The sequence below is a fragment of the Thamnophis elegans genome, chromosome 2, assembly GCF_009769535.1.
Source record: "Thamnophis elegans isolate rThaEle1 chromosome 2, rThaEle1.pri, whole genome shotgun sequence".
NCBI classification, from domain to species: domain Eukaryota; kingdom Metazoa; phylum Chordata; class Lepidosauria; order Squamata; family Colubridae; genus Thamnophis; species Thamnophis elegans.
Genome location: NC_045542.1, coordinates 166,986,930 through 167,004,845, shown reverse-complemented (window position 1 = coordinate 167,004,845; position 17,916 = coordinate 166,986,930). Strand labels below are relative to the sequence as shown.

General features: G+C 45.0%; 2 protein-coding genes across 3 annotated transcripts in view; one reads left to right on the top strand and one right to left on the bottom strand.

Moving 5' to 3' along the window:
• Positions 1–898, bottom strand: part of LOC116502555 (zinc finger protein 91-like) — a 30,469-nt gene extending 29,571 nt beyond the window's left edge. The window contains exon 1 of the mRNA XM_032208433.1: positions 748–898. The gene's annotated coding sequence lies outside the window, so the exon portion shown is untranslated. The remainder of the gene's footprint in view (positions 1–747) is intronic.
• A 233-nt stretch (positions 899–1,131) lies between these two features.
• On the top strand, positions 1,132–17,843 carry LOC116502804 (zinc finger and SCAN domain-containing protein 2-like). 2 transcript variants are annotated; one of them, XM_032208735.1, is made up of 7 exons: positions 1,132–1,290; positions 7,869–8,363; positions 9,958–10,075; positions 10,546–10,601; positions 12,953–13,052; positions 15,384–15,467; positions 15,875–17,843. In XM_032208735.1, the coding sequence occupies exons 2-7, from the start codon at positions 7,965–7,967 to the stop codon at positions 16,720–16,722; spliced, it is 1,605 nt and encodes a 534-aa protein (XP_032064626.1). In that variant the 5' UTR covers positions 1,132–1,290; positions 7,869–7,964; the 3' UTR covers positions 16,723–17,843. The 2 variants fall into 2 exon arrangements, with proteins under 2 accessions (XP_032064626.1, XP_032064624.1); XM_032208733.1 differs by lacking the exon at positions 1,132–1,290 and adding an exon at positions 4,915–5,017.
• The last annotated feature ends 73 nt before the right edge of the window (positions 17,844–17,916 follow it).

The following is a 17,916-nucleotide window of genomic DNA, read 5'->3' as shown; positions in this document are numbered from 1 at the left end:
GTTCTTATCCAAGAAACATTTAAGGGAAGACAGAGAAGACAGTGCTCTTAAACACATACACACACACACACACAATTTCTTTTCAAAAAGGAAGTACATGTAGGACTTGATATAGCACCACAATTGAAACCAATATTTATGTTGCTAATTAAGGCAGTTGTTGAGTGACTTTTGGCCTGTTTTATGACCTTTCTTGAAAATAGATTTTCAAAGCTGGAGATACGCACTCAACTCGGGTCCAGTGTGGGACCCCAAAATGCTCTGGCCTTTTCTCCAGCACCCCCAACCACAAAACCCTCTGGTCTTTCCTACAGCAGCCCCATCCCCAAAATGCTGTGGCTTTTTCTCCAGCACCTCCTCCCAAAATGGATAGTTCATATAGGAAAAAACATTGCATGACACTTCGGTGGACAGGCTCTCCAGCAACCAGCCAGGACCCCTACCAAGGGTGGGAAAGGGGGCCGTGGGGTGGGGTGGGGGTGGAGGATAGAGGTGAAGCAGTCCCAGGCTGTCTCGGGGGTTGAATGCTTCCTTCCAGGGAGGCCAGCGAGAAAAGGCTTTGGAAACGCCGCGAAGTGTCTGCAAATAGAGACCCGCCTGGGAATTGCAAGGCAAAAGCAACGCTGAGCTGAACCAGACGGAGCTCTGCCTGACTTTCCTCGCTCTCTTCCCTTCCCCCAACCTTTCACAGCTTTTTTGGGGAGGATGAAAAGCATCCAAATGTAAGACCGCAGAGGACGCCCCAACCTTGAGAAGGGAATGATCCGAAGAAGGGGTGACAGTTGCCTCGCCTGGATCCGTCGATCGATTCCAAGGGATCGAGTGCCCAGCTCCAGACTCCTCCCACCCGCCCGGGACTCCAAGTTCCATCCACCACCAGCGATCGGGAGAAGGACGCCTTCCTGGCGGCTCGCGCCTGCGCAGTCTTCTGCAGGCAATCTTAAGGGTTAAAGTGAATAAGGTAATGTTCCTAGAGAAGACCTCTCGAGTGATGGGCCCCTCCCTCTCCTGCGAAGATTCGCTGCTCCTTCTTCCCCCGCTGGGCTTGGGAAGGGAAGCGTAGCCCTTGCTCGCCGAGCAGCGCCACCTCGTGGATCCCGCCCGTCTGTTGCGCGAAGCGAGCGATTCTCTGCCCCCTTTGCACCCCATACGTTGACTTTCAGATCCCGAAATCGGTCTTCATAGCTCTAGTTTTGCGTTTGCGGTCGGGGGCAAAAGGGATCCCTCGGGGCTGCCAGCGTGGCAGGCGGATCTGTTCTTAAAACTCAGGGCGTTCTCCCGCAGATTATGGTGAGTTTTGGTATGTTTTTTTCTTTCCTTTGTTTTTCATAGGGTTTTCTTGTGGGTTTGGGGTGCAAGTCCAGCTCCGTTTTTGCAAGGCCAACAAAATTCCAGACCTATTAGAGTTTAGAAAGGTAGTCCTCGATTTACGACTACCATTGAGGCCAAAATTTCTGCGGCTAAGCCACAGAGTTCTTAAAGTGAATTTCCCCCCATCTTACGACCTTTCTTCCATAGTTGTTAAATAAAGCACTGCAACTGTTCAGTTAGTGTAGTGACATGGTTGTTAAATGGATCTGCCTTCCTCATTGGTTTTGTTTGCCAGGTCACAAAAGGGGAATCACATGGCCCCCCCGACATAAATATGAGTCAGTCGCCAAAGGTGTCAGTTTTGATCAGGTGTCCATGGGGATGCTGCAACCATCATGAGTATGAAAAAAGGGTCAAAAAGTCACTTTTTGTAGTGCCGTTGTAACTGTGAACGGTCACTAAATGAACTCTTGTACGTCGAGCACTACCTGCACACGTCCTCACACAGAAAGACATTGATATGCTGACACAATAAACACAACCTCATCACACATTTACCCCACGAAAGGGCATAAAGATATTGTTTTTTTACAAATGTAAAAAGTTGTTTTTCATCCTTTGTGCATTCCTCTAAAGCTAGAGGTAAGGTATGATTTCAACACGAAGGAGAATTCCTGCTCTCTAAGAAGGAATATATTCCAGAAAAAAAAGGGGTGTAAGTCTATTGGTAAAATCATACGACAAAAATATATAAAGAACAGTTGCAGGAACTGGGTATGGGTAGTCTGGAGAAAAGAAGGACTAGGACATGATAGCAGTATTCCAGCAGTATTTGTGGGACTGCCACAAAGAAAAGGGGGTCAACCTATTTGCCAAAGCACCAGAAGGCAGAACAAGAAACAATGGATGGAAATTAATCAAGGAGAGAAGCAACCTGGAATTAAGGAGAAACTTCCTAACAGTGAGAACAATTAACCAGTGGAACAGAAGTTGCCTTCAGAAGTTCTGGGTGCTCCATCATTGGAGGCTTTTAAGAAGAGACTGGACAATCACTTGTCTGAAATGTTATAGGATCTCCTTCAGCAGGGGCCTGGACTAGAAGACCTCCAAGGTCCCTTCCAGCTCTATTCTGATTCACTGTGAGGTGGTGACATCATCACAAAGGAGAATTCTTGCTAAGAAAGAATTCATACCTGAAAAAAAGGGTGTGTCTATTGGTAAAATCATCGTCAGGATCCCATTGTATTACTAAACTAGTTGGAGGCTATTTTAGGGCTTAATTTAAAGCAAGAAGCGAAAACTCACGCTATAAACCAGCAGTTATGGGGGGAAAGTATCAGATGCATTGCCTGTTCTAGGTAAAACTGTATAGATATGAGTGACAACTAAGTCCTTTTGATATGCAACAACACAAAGAGTGAAAGGTTGAGATACTTTAGAAGAAATGCAGAAATTCTATGCTGCTTTTCTCCTGTTTTTTCATGTCTTTAGTGACTATTAGAGCTACCGTAGGCAACTTAGGTGAATCTTGGGCAAAAACCTTTAAGATTCAAGTACTCTTCCTCATGTCCTGAAAATAGAGGTGTTTTGCCTAAAGAGATGCAAAAAGGAACCCCAAGACTTCTTGGAAGAGAGTAAATCAGTTGGAAGTTGGGTGCCAGGCTAAATCATGATCAAAATCAGTACTGCAAATCTTTGGGTTAAGAACACACCAATTTAAAGATGGCCGGTATTTAAGAATTGTAGCAAAATTTGAATTAAATACACAATGGTTCAACTTAAATTTGTTACACAATACTACTGATACAGATCTGAACTGCATCCATCCAGACACCTGTGCATTCATTCACAGAATTTATACAACTGTCCCTCTTTGCATTAAGAGCCAAGGTGGCGCAGTGGTTAAATGCAGCACTGCAGGCTACTGCTAGATCAGCAGGTCAGCGGTTCAAATCTCACCGGCTCAGGGTTGACTCAGCCTTCCATCCTTCCGAGGTGGGTAAAATGAGGACCCAGATTGTTGGGGGCAATATGCTCTGTAAACCGCTTAGAGAGGCCTGAAAGGCCTATGAAGCGGTATATAAGTCTACTGCTATTGCTATTGCTATTATCAAATAACTGGGGCAGGAAACAAAGTACGTGCATAAAACAAGCCAGCATCAAGGTCCTACAGCAACACAGAATTTAAAAATAACCCAGGGTCCTTGCAAAACACAGAGCAATCACACCCATCCCAGGACTTTCTGTTTTTCAGTCACTAAGTTGTGTCTGACTGTTCGCAACCCCATAGGCCACAGCACACCAGGCTCCCCATCCTCCACTGTCTCACAACCCACAAGTTCTGAAAGCAGGCTGTTCCACTGGTGGTTAATTGTCCTCACTGTCAGGATTTGCCCTTAATTCCACGTTGCTTCTCTCCTTGATTAGTTTCTATCCATTGTTCCTTGCCCTGCCCTCTGGTGCATTGGAAAATAAATTGACCCCCTCTTTATGGCAGCCCCTCAAATTTTGGAACGCTGCTATCATCTCTTCTCTAGTCCTTCTTTTCTTTAGGCTCGCCATATTCAATTCCTGCAACCGTTCTTCATAGTCTGTAGAGATTCTCAGCCATGCAGGTCATGGGTGCCCTAAAAGTGCTTTTTCAGGAGGCCCCTGGACGTTGTTTTTTCGTTGAAGACCTTTTGCTTCTCATCCAGAAAGCTTCTTCAGCTCTGACAGGATAGTGGGAATAATTTACATCCATTTACAGGGCGGTTAGGGTCACCTGAGTCATGCGTCTGGTTCCTATAGTTTGCAAATCAATCATCTGTCTTGCAAGGAATAGCAATCCTTCCCCACCCCGTTATCCTGTCAGAGCTGAAGAAGCTTCTTGGATGAGAAGCAAAGTGTCTTCAAAAGAAAAAACAAGAAAGTGCAGTGGCCTCCTAAAAAGGCACCTTTGGGACAACCAGTGTGCCTGACGTCCCTGTCCTACTGTCCCCCTTCATTTGTACGCATTTCCTGTGTTCTTATCCATGTTTCTTTCCCCCCTGTTATCTTGTACATGAGTGACAAAATCAATCAATCAATCTCTATGAAGATTGAACTAGGAAGACCGGTTGCAGGAATTGCATTTTTGGGGTCTTCCTCATAGACCTTCAATCATCCTAGTTGCTCTTCTGCGTCCTTCTCGAGGACCCCTTTAGGGTTGACCGATCTGACCTCCCTGAAGTCCAAGGGACTCCGAGAAGCCTTCTCCAACGCCACAATCGGAAAGCATGGCCTGCTGTTTGACGGATACATAAACTGGGATGCAGAAGGGGGTGAACGAAGCCTTTGCATACCCGACGGCCACCATGGGACAGCCAAACGGCTCATTCCACTCTTGCCCGGGTTTCGGGGCTGAGAGCCGCTGGGAAGACGCAATTGCAAGCCAGCTCATCCTGCCTTCCGAAGCTTGGCTTGGGCTGCCCTCTGGCGGCCGTCCGGAGTTTGCACCTAGACTCTCCCTTCTTGCGCAACCCCGGCCGCTCAGCCGTCCAAGGTAGCTTTGCTTTTTCTCATTGGCTGAGCCCGCGCTTCCCTCTTCTCGCCCCGCCTCCCGGATGGGCTCCTCCCCATTTTCTAGGCGGGGAGGCTGGGAGCAAAGCACAAAGGGAAGCGTCCGTCGCTGCCCCCGCCTTCCCTCGGCCCGCTCCCCAACGCCGCGAGGAGATCCTTGGCTCCGGTGAGTCCTTTTTGCAACGCTCAGCTCTTTTTCGCCTTGCAGGATTAAAAACGGGGTGCAGTGATCGCGTCCCCCTTGTGTCCAGCTCCCCTCCCTTCCGATGCTTGTACTACAACTCCCATTGTCCCTAGAGCTGCTTGCCGCAGCTTCCCACGTGGCCTGGCTCCCTTGCTCCCCCCCCCCCCCCTGCACGGCTTTCCTTCTCTTCCCCTTCCCATCTTTTGCACCCTTCGTCTCGGCGGCCCCGCCACGCTTTCCACTGGAGTCGTGTCCTTGCTTTCGCCCCTCCCCCATTCCTCAAGCCCCCCACCCCCCGCAGGCTAATCCTAGCCAGCAGAGAGTAAGTAGATCCTTGATTCCCCCCCCCTTTGGAAAGGAAGAGGCGAGAGAAAGAGAAAGACAGGCAGGATTCCCCCCCCCCCTTTTTAAATGGGAACATCCACCTCTAGGATCCGTGGGCCTTTCCAAGGAAGATCCCGCCGCCCTTCCAAAAGCTATCCCCCCATCCCTTACAAGGATATAACTAGTGGGATGATTGCACCGGATTTAGGAGAGCTGGGATCCACGGGGAGGTTTTTGCAATGCAAAAATCGGTGTGGGTTTCTTTCTTTCTTTTGCTTGTAGGGTGGAAGTTTTTTTTTTAAATCCCTTTCTTGAGGGGCACTCAAAAAAAAAACCCCACCAAGCACAGGCAGAGAATTGTGATTCGTCAATGGCAAAACTGGGCCAGAAGTGGGTGGCTGGGAGAGGATCCTTCCTTCTTGTCTCGTCTCCCCCCCCCCCCGCGCCCCCCTTGCACAATGTTTTAATTTTCTTGTTCTCCTTGGAGGAAGACTGCTAATGTGAAAACCGTATTGAGAAAAAAGCAAATGCAAAAATTGCAGGCAGAGGTGGGTGGGAAAGGGAGAGATGTTGTGGTTAATTTGGCTGGAACTCTGGGTAGAAGATGAAGGTGGAAAAGGGTGGGGGGGGGGGAGGCCCTGAGAGAATGCTCCTTTTAATACCTGCCCCATGGGCCAAAGACTGAAACACACTCAACATGGGTGTTTTCCACTTATTCTTCAATAGCTGGTGGCATCTAGCAGTTTCCAGAGTAGATAGCATGAATAGAATAGAAGAATAGGGATGGGATGGAATAGAATGAAATAGAATAGAAATAGAAAAATAGGAATAGAATAGAATATTCTTTATTGGACAAGTGTGATTGGACACACAAGTAATTTGTCTCCACTGCATAAGCTCTCAGTATACGTTGACATTTATGAAGATTAAGTCCAAGTAAGTCCATACATACAAGCAAGTGATAAAGCATGGTCACAGTACTTAGTAGAACAAGTGATAGATCATTAGCAGTAGCACTTAGATTTATATACCACTTCCCAGTGCTTTACAGCCCTCTCTTAGCAGTTGACAGAGTCAGCATATTGACCCCAACAATCTGGCTCCTCATTCTACCAACCTCAGAAGGATGGAATGAGTTAAAAAGAAAAAGAGTGGAAGGGAAATCTGACTTGGCTAGCTATAGGTAGTCCTTGGCTTACAATCGTTCATTTAGTGACTAAAGTTACAAAGGCACTGAAGAAAGTGACTCATGGCCGTTTTTTCTGTTGCTGTAACCTCATAATCTACAAATCCCCAGGGAGAAACTAATCCGGCTGTCTAGTTTTAGAAATGCCATTTAATCTCAGCAATGTAATTTGACTTGAGGCCGGAAGGCAGTGAAGAGAGTGGTGAGGACAGCAGAAAAGATTATGGGTAGTTCACTTCCTTCTATCCAGGACATAGCATAAAAGTGGTGCTTGGATAGAGTCTGCAGGATTCTCTGGGATGCTACACATCCTCTTCACAACCTAATTTCCTTGTTACCTTCAGTTTTGTGGTATCGTGGACATCTAGATTCAGTCAGTTTTTTCCATATGACTTGTGAACTCTTCTCAAGTTTCCTCTTTCTGCTATGTATTCAAAATGGACAGTGATTTGTGTGCGCATGTGCACCGTCTTTCCCTAAAAAGAAGACAGGATCTTAATAAGGCCAATAAGCACTGGACCTTATTTTTGGGGAGGTCTTATTATTTTTGAGCTGTAGGAGGCAGCGTGGCTGCTGCTGTGCTGCAATATTTTTGGGAAGGGCTTATTTTAGTGCATGCACTCAAAAGCCAGATTGGGCTTATTATCTAGGGAATCTTACTTTCGGAAAAAAAGGGTAGGTAGGTAGGTATATAGCATATGTGTATATGTGTTACAGATGTGTATGGATAGATATATCCTGTATTTTTCGGAATATAAGACACCTTTCCCCCCAAAAAAAGAGTGTGGAAATGTTGATGAATCTTATACACTGAATATTAGCCATTTTTCACAAAAAATAAGATGTTTTTGCCTTCCCTGAGTCCCCAGCAGCACTCCGCAGGCTTTAGCAGGGCTGAGGGAAGGCAAAAATGCCCCTGTTTGTGCAAAAAACGGGCAGTTTTTCACAACAACGGAGGTGCTTTTGCCTTCCCTCAGCCCCCAGCACACTTTGCAAGCTTTAGTGGGGCCAGGAGAAGACAAAACCGCCTCCATTTTTGTGAAAAATTGTCCATTTTCCACCCATTTTTTGAAAAATGGACATTTTTGCCTCCCCACCAGCCCTGCTGAAGCCTGCGAAGTGCTGCTGGGGGCTGAGGGAAGGCAAAAAAAATTATTTTTTCTTACTTACCTCTTCGAAATCTTGGTGCGTCTTATACTCCGAAAAATACGGTGCTTTTTCTTTCGAGTGCAGGCAACAAAACTTCATTTTTCATGGGGACCAGTGTGCTCACAGTAAAAAATGACAATAAGTATTATCTTCTCTCTTATCTTTTCTTGCTAGTCCTAAGGCTGAAGAGTTTCAACCATTTGAGTTTACGGAAGAAATTGGCTGTCCAGCAGCGTGAACATCTTAACCTGTTTGGGGCAGACTTCGGAGATGGAAGACCAAGATTTGACTAGCCTTGAAGCTGGAAGAAGCCTCGATGTCCTGGATGTTGGAAATGGGGCAGAATTCTGGGGGAAGAAAGTGCAGAATATCCTGCGTGGGGTGCACACTTGCTGGTCAGAACAGCACAAGCGGTTCAGGGAGTTTTGTTACCAAGAAGCGGAAGGTCCTCGGGAAGTCTGGAGCCGAATTCATGACCTTTGTCACAAATGGCTGAAGCCCAAAAGGCATACGAAAGCTCAGATCTTGGATCTGGTGATCCTGGAGCAATTCCTGAAAATCTTGCCGCCAGAGATGGGGAACTGGGTTCGAGAGTGCGGGCCGGAGACCAGCTCGGAGGCCGTTGCTTTGGCAGAAGGATTCCTTCTGAGCGAGATAGAGGGAGCGCAGGTAAGTGTATTTTCAGGTGCCTCAATTGTTGGCTCTGTTTTTGGAAAGCAGTCCAAAAAGCCATCCTTTTCTGGATTTTACCCAAGAAAGAAATAGCCAATTCTAGTGTAGCAGAGCACTGGAAAAGTGGATATTCTCTGTTTGCGCAATATTAAACTGGGTTTGCTTAACCAGAGTTTATCGAACGAAGTGTGTTTGCTTGGATCACCTCACACGCTAAGCTACCAAATGTACAATTCATAGAAATCGCTATTAGGAGTTCTCCCCAAGCTCTAAAAGAGTCCAGGCAGGTGTCAGCAAGAGCAGAAATACGGGTATTTCTCAACTTACAACAGTTTGTTTAATGATTATTCGAAGTTACAACATCACTGGAAAAAGTGACATTGTTTTTCACATTTACAAACATTGCAGCAAGCATCCTCACCGTCACCTGATCAAAATTTGGACGCTTGGCAACTGACTCGTATATATGATGGTTGCAGGGTCCCGGGGTCATGCGATTCCCCTTTGGCGACCTTCCAACAAGTCAATAGTAAAGCCAGATTCACTTAACAATTGTGCAAGAAAGATTGTAAAATGGGGCAAAACTCACTTAACGATCTCTCTTAGCAACAGAACATTTGGCTCGGTTGTGGTTGTAAGTTGGGGACTACCTGTACCGTAAACCTTTATGTGCTTGATGAACATTGTTTACCAGTATTTTAAGAAAACTGGCAATTGGATCGATGTCTTGGCAGGAATCATGTAAAGAAATTGGTGAAGAGAGGGGTCAAAGTGGACTGCTGAAAGATTGAAATAGTAAATAAAACATTGAAATATTAAATTGGACCTTATATTGAGAAGAACATTTGAGTGGTGATGTGGCCTAGAGGTGGAGCATTCACCTCACAATCAGGAGGCTGTGAGTTCAATCCTAGGTAGAGGCTGACTGATAATTTCTCTCTTTGGGCACACTGAGAATATATCTGCTGAACAAAACTCTGCACTTTTCTTTTTTTGCAAGGCATAACCAAATTAGAATGTGAACATTAAGTATGTGGTTAAATAGGTTCAAAACAGAGGTGTCAAACTCAATTTAATTGAGGGCCACATCAAGATTTTGTTTGACTTCAGTGGGGGCAGCTCAACAACACTTGTGTTGGGGAAATCTCTGGTAGCCTCTGGTAACTCTGCCAGCAAAAATGGGCTCCTGAGCTCCCTTTTAGTTTGTGACGGCCTCCTGCAACTCTCTGCCAGCAAAAATGGAACTTGGGAGGGCCCCGCATGCCCCTCCCAAGCTCTGTTTTCGCTGGCAGAGGCACTGCGGGGCATTCCTTCGCTGTTTCCAGGCCGGCTTCACGGACCAGATCTAAGCAACCCCGCAGGCCAGATCTGGACCCCAGGCCTTGAGTTTGACACCCCTGGTTTAAAAGGTGACAGAACAAAATCATAGCGATTTTGAAACCAAGACTCCTTGTCTTGAAGGTTTTTTTTCATCCCTGTTCGTTGAGCAGGCTTCCATAATGTCTAGGATTTCCTTCAATTCCACGTGAACCCACATTTGCAAAAAATAATGAGTCATTTTCTTTGCATGGATTCTTCCTCTTGGTTTCAGGCGCAAGGAATGCTGGCCAGACCTGCCTCTGAGTTTCCTGACCCGGACAGTTTATCAGCTGCCAGTAATCCAAGGCCACCGTTTGAGAAAATCATGAATGATAAGGCGACCTCTCTAGGTAAAGATTAGCGGATGGTATTTCATTACAATACAATACAATAGCAGAGTTGGAAGGGACCTTGGAGATCTTCTAGTCCAACCCCCTGCCTAGGCAGGAAACCCTATACCGTTTCAGACAAATGGCTATCCAACATCTTCTTAAAGACTTCCAGTGTTGGGGCATTCACAACTTCTGGAGGCAAGCTGTTCCATTGATTAATTGTTCTAACTGTCAGGAAATTTCTCCTTAGTTCTAAGTTGCTTCTCTCCTTGATTAGTTTCCACCCATTTCTTCTTGTTCTACCCACAGGGGCCTTGGAGAATAGTTTGACTCCCTCTTCTTTGGGGCAACCCCTGAGATATTGGAACACTGCTATCATGTCTCTCCTAGTCCTTCTTTCTCTTAAACTAGACATACCCAGTTCTCCTTTCCTCATGATCCTGTGTGAAAGATACAAAGTGTAAAATCTGTCTTTGTTTTACCTACAGAAAATCAAGTGGCCGTTGACGGTGGGAGAGGCACCGCTTCTCTGCAGGCAGGTCAGGTAAGACAAGGACTGCACAGGGAAGCTCAGGGGTAAAGGTGTCTGCAGGATTGGAGGGGTGGTGGCTTTCATCAGAATGACAAAAACAGGGCTATCCCTTTCCAGCACAAGTTTTGTCCCCTTCATACATGATGCATAGAGAATAAAAAACAGAGCTTGCCGAAGAAACCACCTTGTCCTTTTACAAATTTGTTGTTCCCCATCCAGACCACCATAGCCTCCAAGCATTGTAAGAGGTCAACAACAGCATCATAACTTGAGTTATGGGGAATGTAGATATAAAATTCTGAAAAATAGAATAGAACAAGAGTTGGAAGAGACTTTGTAGGTCTTCTAGTCTGGCCCCCTGCTCGAGCAGGAGACCCTACACCATTTCTGACACATGGCTGTCCAGTCTCTTCTTGAAAGCTTCCAATGATGAAGCTCCCACAACTTCTGAAGGCAACTTCTGCTCCATGGGTTGATTGTTTTCACTGTCAGCAAATTTCTACTTATTTTTAGGTTGAATCTCTCCTTGTTCAGTTTCCATCCTTTCTTCCTTGTCTGGCCTTCAGATGCTTTGGAAAATAGGTTGAACCCCTCCTCTCTACAGCCCCTCAAATATTGGAATACTGTTATATCATGTCTCACCTGATCCTTTTGTTCACTAGACTAGCCATGCCCAGTCCCTGCAACCGTTTTGCATGTTTTAACCTCCACTTCCTTAATCATATTGGTTGCTCTTCTGTGTACTCTTTCTAGAGTCTCAACACCTTTGATTATCATCATCAGATTGTTGAGTATGATCAGCACACTGATGGTACGTCATCCTGCGTTGGTGGATGATTTCACCCCAGTGGCTTCATGTAGATATTAAAAGGGAGTGGGGAGAGTACCAAGCCCTGCAACAATCCACAGATGAGGGGCTCTTGACTAGACCTCTTACTCTATCAGCAATGATTTGGACCTGCCTTGTAGAAAGGGGCCAAATCAGTGCAAGATGGCACTGCTCAGCCCTAAATTCAAAAGGATACCATGGTCAATAGTATCAAAAAACCACTCAGATGGAGAGCAAGGATGAATACACTACATTGATCTTGCTGTCATCAGAGATCATCAACAAGTGCTACCAGTCTATGGAGATTCTCAGTCATCTAGGCCATTGTTGTCCCAAAGGTGCTTTTTCAACTGGACTTTCTGGTTTCTACTTTAAAGACATTTTGCTTCTCATCCAAGAAGCTTCTTCAGCTCTGAGCCCAAGCCTGCTGTTCTCCATCCAGAACCCCATAGCCTCCAAGCACTGCAAGAGGGCAGCAACAGCCTTACTTGAGTCATGGGAATGGAGATATAAAGTTGAATATCATCAGCACGCTGATGGTACCTCTTCCCATGTTGGTGGATGATTTTACCCAGCTGTGAGCGTCTTCAAAGAAAAAACGTCTTCAAAGAAAAACCAGAAAGTCCAGTTGCCTCTTGAAAAAGCACCTTTGGGACAACCATGACCTGGAGGACTGAGAATCTCAATAGACATTTAAAGAAGATCCAGTTGCCTCTTGAAAAAGCACCTTCTGGATATTTCTATCTCATAACCAGGCTTGAATCATGACTGGAAGGGAGTCAAGATATTTCATTTCATCCAGAACCTTCTGAATTCTATCATCTTCCCTGGAAAGGGAAAGTGGGAGACTTGACGAAAACTGTCCAGACTGGTGGAATCAAGAGATGTTTTTTTGAGGAGAGGGTGAACTGGGCTCTCATCAAAAGTCTGGGAAACGCCTTTTCCCGCAGTGAAGAATTTATCACTACTTGGTGGTCACCATCTTGGAAGCTTTCACCAGGCAAGAGGGATGGGACCTAAGGTGGTTGTACCAACAACATTTTGGACCGTATCCACTTCATCAGGTTTAACAGAATCGAATCATTCACAAATAACTGAATAGGACCTTTCCCCTGGTATATCTAATGCAACAGCTTCTAACCTTTTGGGCACCAGAGACAGGTTTCCATGAAGAAAGGTTTTTCCGTGGACTGGACAGAGCGTGGTTTTGCATGCTGCCTGCATACTGCGGATTGGGCTTCACTAGTTTGCATAGAGCTCAGTTGCTGGCATGTCCAGGACCAGAGTCGGACCACAAACTAAGGGTTGGGGACCCCTGCTCTGATGGACCTGTAACACCCACGGGTTCCAACTGGGAAGGAATCTGAGCAGTTTTGTCAGGTGTTCAACAAATTCCTCTTGCCTTGCCTTGCATTAAACAAAAGAACCAATATTTTGGCTTTGCATGATGTATTAGCTTTCTCTCTGTTAAGAAGTTTGAAGGCAACTGAGAAAATGTTGGCTTGTAGAATAATATGTTTTCTTTTTCTTTCAGGGCTCAGGGCCTGTTAACAGAGTGACTATGGAGGAAAGGACTCCATTAGATCCAAACCAGATGGACACTACAGAGGATTATGGGGCGGTGCCCTCTTTGGGTAAGTTTTCATCTTGGCTACAATGAGAAATCAGAAATGACTGCCATCCATTGTGCTAATCGCTGCTCTGTGGGTGAGTCTTAGAGAACAGCAGTAGCTCATCCATGTGCATTGTGCCAGAGTATGGGAGGCAGTGGAAACAGTGCCAATTACCTCCCAAAGACCCATTAGATCACACAGATTAGGCCTCCTCCGGGTTCCGTCTACTAGCCAATGTCATCTGGCTACTACCCGGGGGAGGGCCTTCTCTGTGGCGGCTCCAGCCCTTTGGAACGAGCTCCCCGCAGAGATTCGGACCCTCACCTCTTTCCAGGCCTTCCGAAAAGCCGTTAAAACCTGGCTGTGTCGGCAGGCCTGGGGTCAATGAGTTCCCTTCCCCTCTCGAATCGTGTGGCTGTTGGTTGTTTTAAATTCCCTGTACTTTTTGTTGTAGTTCTTGTGTTTCCCTTTCCCTCCTTTGGGTTTGTGCGCCACCCTGAGTCCCGCTGGGAATAGGGCGGCATATAAATAAAATGAACGTTGAACCTTGAACCTAGAAAGTCAGTTTGGTCTAGTGGCTAAATTCTACCAAGTTAGAAACTGGGAAACTGAGTTCTAGTCCTGCGATAGGCATGAAAGCAGACTGGATGACCTTGAGCCAGTGATTCTCTCTCTCCCCCCCCCCCCAACTGACCTTACAGGGTTGTTGTTATGGGGAAAATAGGAGGAGGACGGAGTATTAGATATATTTTATTATTTATGAAAATAATAGGCATAAAATAAATAAAATGTAATAAATAAATAAAAATTAGGTTGAGGTGATTGGTTATGGCATCTCAATTCTAGTATCTTTTACAAATGTTAAAATCTTTTGTTATGGAGACATGGATATTGGAGAGAGAGAGAGAGAGAGAGAGAGATGGGAATTTTGATGGGAATTAACTGATTCCATCAGGATATTTTCTTCAGTGTGAAACTGAAGTGTGAAGTGGGGGTCTAAGTTGTGTTCTAGCAGATGTTTCAATGCCCAACTGTTGTGGCTCGGCAGGAGCCTTTGGAGCTGCTATCAGACTCTGACAGCGAGGGGCCCTATGAGTCAGGCCTGGAGGAGGCGGAGAGCCCTGGACAGGGTTCTGACTCCGAGCAGAGCTCAGAGAGACTAGTTGGTCTCCAGGTAATGACTGAGCCTTGGATTAGTGAGAGAGGCTGACACAGAAACCTCCTGTGAGTTGTTTCGGGATGCACGCAGGAGAAGGGCTGACCGTAAGGAACAATTGAGGACTCACAGGAGATGATAACAAGCAGCTGTTGCTCGTTAGGATCTCCTCCTGCAGATAAAAGACTGATGGTGCCACACCCTGGTTGCAGAAGCCAACGTTCTGTTCCGTTTCTGTTCTAGTCAAGTTCTCCATTTATGTGCAACCATCGAGAAAAATCACTTGGATAAGTGACTTGATTTATATAATCCTGTTTTGTAGCAGTTTATGAATTAGGACTTTTGCCAGAGCATTTCTCTGTTTATTTTGGGCTCGCAGCCAGCAAGAGCCGGGACTGATAAAAACATTCCTTTGAACGTTCTGTTTGGCTTTAGTTTCTGAATGGACAAGGTGGGGGTCACAACACCCAACTAAGTAACATCATCAGAGCTAATGTATGTAAAACTTGCTCCCTGTTTATTTACCCCATTAACTCTGGCAAAGTAAGCTACTATATATAAACAGAGACCAAACCCCACACCAAATAGGAGAAGGGGAGATATATTGGATATGCTTGCCACCCTGAATTATTTGCAAAAATAATAAAGGTGGGATTGAAATAAATAAGCACCAACACTAACTTAATTCATGCTAACTGCCAGGCTCCTTGTCCAAGATTGGCTGTATGTCTTCCATACCCTATTTCCCTGAAAATAAGACTTCCCGGGATAATAAGCCCAATTGAGCTTTTAAACTCATGCACTAAAATAAGACCTCCCTGAAAATATTGCAACATAGCAGCAGCCATGAGGTGACCACACTCGCCGCCTCTTGTACCTCAAAAATAATAAGATCTCCCCAAAAATAAGGCTAAGTGCTTATTTGGTGGTCAGAGGAAAATAAGACCCTGTCTTATTTTCAGGGAAACACGGTAGGAATCTTCAAACTGTCTAGCTAACCTTCCAACTCTGGAAGGTCCCTTATTCTATTCTATTCTATTGTTGCTCTTCTGTGTGTAAGAACTACAAATACTTGCCATTCGTGTTTTAACTTTAATTAAGCAATGGTCCAAATTTACAGCCATAATAGCTTAATACCATAAAATTCTCCTGCATTAATTTTTTATTATTATTATTTTCTTGGTACTTTGTTTCAGTGCCCCAAACTAAATTCACATCATGGCAGGAAGTTACTGAGGATTCATCTGTCAAGGATTTGCAAGAAGAAGAAAGACCAGCAGGTAAGCATTCAGAGTCATGGGTTCACACATTGCACTAAGCCATGGTTTGCTTAGCCACGTTTGCTGAATAAATTATAATAAGCTGGATTTACAAAGCCCAGTATGCCCAAACTAAACAAACTAACTTTTGGTTTGTATGTTGCATCGTTTCAGTGTTTATGCCAAGTCACTTTGCATTTATTTTGGGATGGTTTAAAGAATAACCCAGAGTTATAAACTGTGAAGGCATAAATCATAGTTTACAAACCATATTGTCTGCACAAACATAAGACTTAGTTGTAATGTGTTTAAGTATCATTTTGGTTGAAGATATTGTCCAGGCACCATCTCTTCTTTGAATCTAAGAGCTCTTCCAGGATTGAGGGTAAAGTTTTCTCTGATTACATTCTTCTTATTGATTCATTCAGATGGAAAGAGCAGTAAACAGGACAAATCAAAGTCTGAAGAAAAACAGAAATGGGGAGAGAAAGCTGTCCCTTTTGAAGAGGCTGACTTCTCTCAAATTCCAAAATTAGAAGATTGTAACGAAGACATGAAAAATACGAGCCATAGTAGAGAAAAACCACCGAAATCCCTTGAGTTTGGAGGTGGCTTAAGTGAGCGGGTAAGCCTTCCTAAACCGCAGAGAGCACATTCAGGAGATAAAACCTATAAATGCTTAGAGTGCGGAAAGAACTTCACAAACCTGAAGTCACATCAAAAGATGCACACGGGTGAGAAGCCATACAAATGTTCTGAGTGTGGGAAGAATTTCCGGTACAACATGAACCTGAAATCACATCAGCGAATCCACACGGGAGAGAAACCGTATAACTGTTTGGAATGCGGAATGAATTTCAGCTACAGCATGAATCTCAAATCACATCAAAAAATCCACTCTGGGGAGGAACCGTACAAATGTTCCGAATGTGGGAAGTGTTTCACTCACAGCATGTACCTGAAGTCGCACCAGAAAATCCACATGAGAGAGAAACCCTTTAAGTGTTCAGAGTGTGGAAAGAATTTTACTCACAGCGTGAATTTGAAGACCCATCAAAGAATTCACACGGGGGAGAAACCGTATAAATGTTCTGACTGCGGAATGACGTTCAGGTACAGCATGAATCTCAAATCGCATCAAAAAATCCACACGGGAGATAAACCATATAAATGTTCCGAGTGTGGGAAACAATTCAGTAACAGCTCAGACCTTAAACTGCATCAGAGAGTTCATGCAGGGGAAGAAAACTCCAGTGCTCCCAAGGAACGAGTTTAAAGTCAACGCGCAACCTGTAAGAAGATTGTGCAGAAAAGATATTGTTGGATGTGGGATCCTGCTTTTCACATCTTCTATCCAGGGGTGTTTGCAAGATGGGATTTTAAAAAGTCAAGATGAGGGCCATGGCCATGTGATTGAATCCCTGTTTTTTTTTAACCTGTGCTGAACAGGAATCACATTTTTAAAAAAAACGGCTTACATCACACAGCCATGATTACCATCTAGATCCAGGGTGTCAAACTCAAGATCCGTGGGCTGGATCTGACCTGTGGGTTGCTTAAATCTGGCCCATGGAAATAGCAAAGGAACAGTGCCTCTGGCAGCCAAAACAGGGGTTGGGTACGTGCAGCTTCCCTGTGCCCCGTTTTGGCTGTCAAAGTGCTACAGGAGGTCGTCCAGGCCAAAAATGGGGCGCTGGGGGCTGTGCGTTCCCGCCACCCACCCCCGGTGCCCCGTTTTGGTTGACAGGGTGGTGCAGGAGGCATCCGTCCCCCTTCCCCCCCCCTCCCAGCCCACAGAGAACTACAGTGCTGATCTGGCCCTTGAAACCCAGTTCGACACAGTTCTTTCTGCTTGCCTCAAAATACAAAATTAACTAAATCTTGTAAAAGTGCTTAGTGTTTGAGATGAATTTCACTGATAGTCTTAAAAGGTTGAATTCCAACAGAGGACGACTGCATGTTTTATGCACGGAAATATCCCAGCTTAAAATTGCATCCGACAATTCACCGAAGTGAGAAGCAATGCAAATAGTCCCATATCTCAAAACAACCTTCAGCCCAAGCAAAAGTCTTGCATCACATCAGGGAATGTAGATAGGGGAGAATCATATTAAATTGTAGAGTGTAGATAGGAAGAATCGTATTAAATTGTAATATGGTCTGAAAGGGGTGGGGGTGGGGATTTCCAGTGATTACATAGTGCTTCATTTTAAGAGATTCCATGAATTCAGTGGAAAGAGATGTAAATAATTAAGGATCAATTTTTCTCTGGCCAACCTGGATTCAGCATGGTAGGCCAAGATTCCTTTGCTCCAAATGTGGCAGAAAATTCCTTCCAATATATGTATTTGTTTTTTTAATTAGGTACCTAACTAGTGACCAAATTAACTTTGGGGGGGGAAAACCATCATTATAGTTAATACTACAGCTGATTTGTTGGTTAGTGGTGGGTTTTGTTTTTTTTAATATC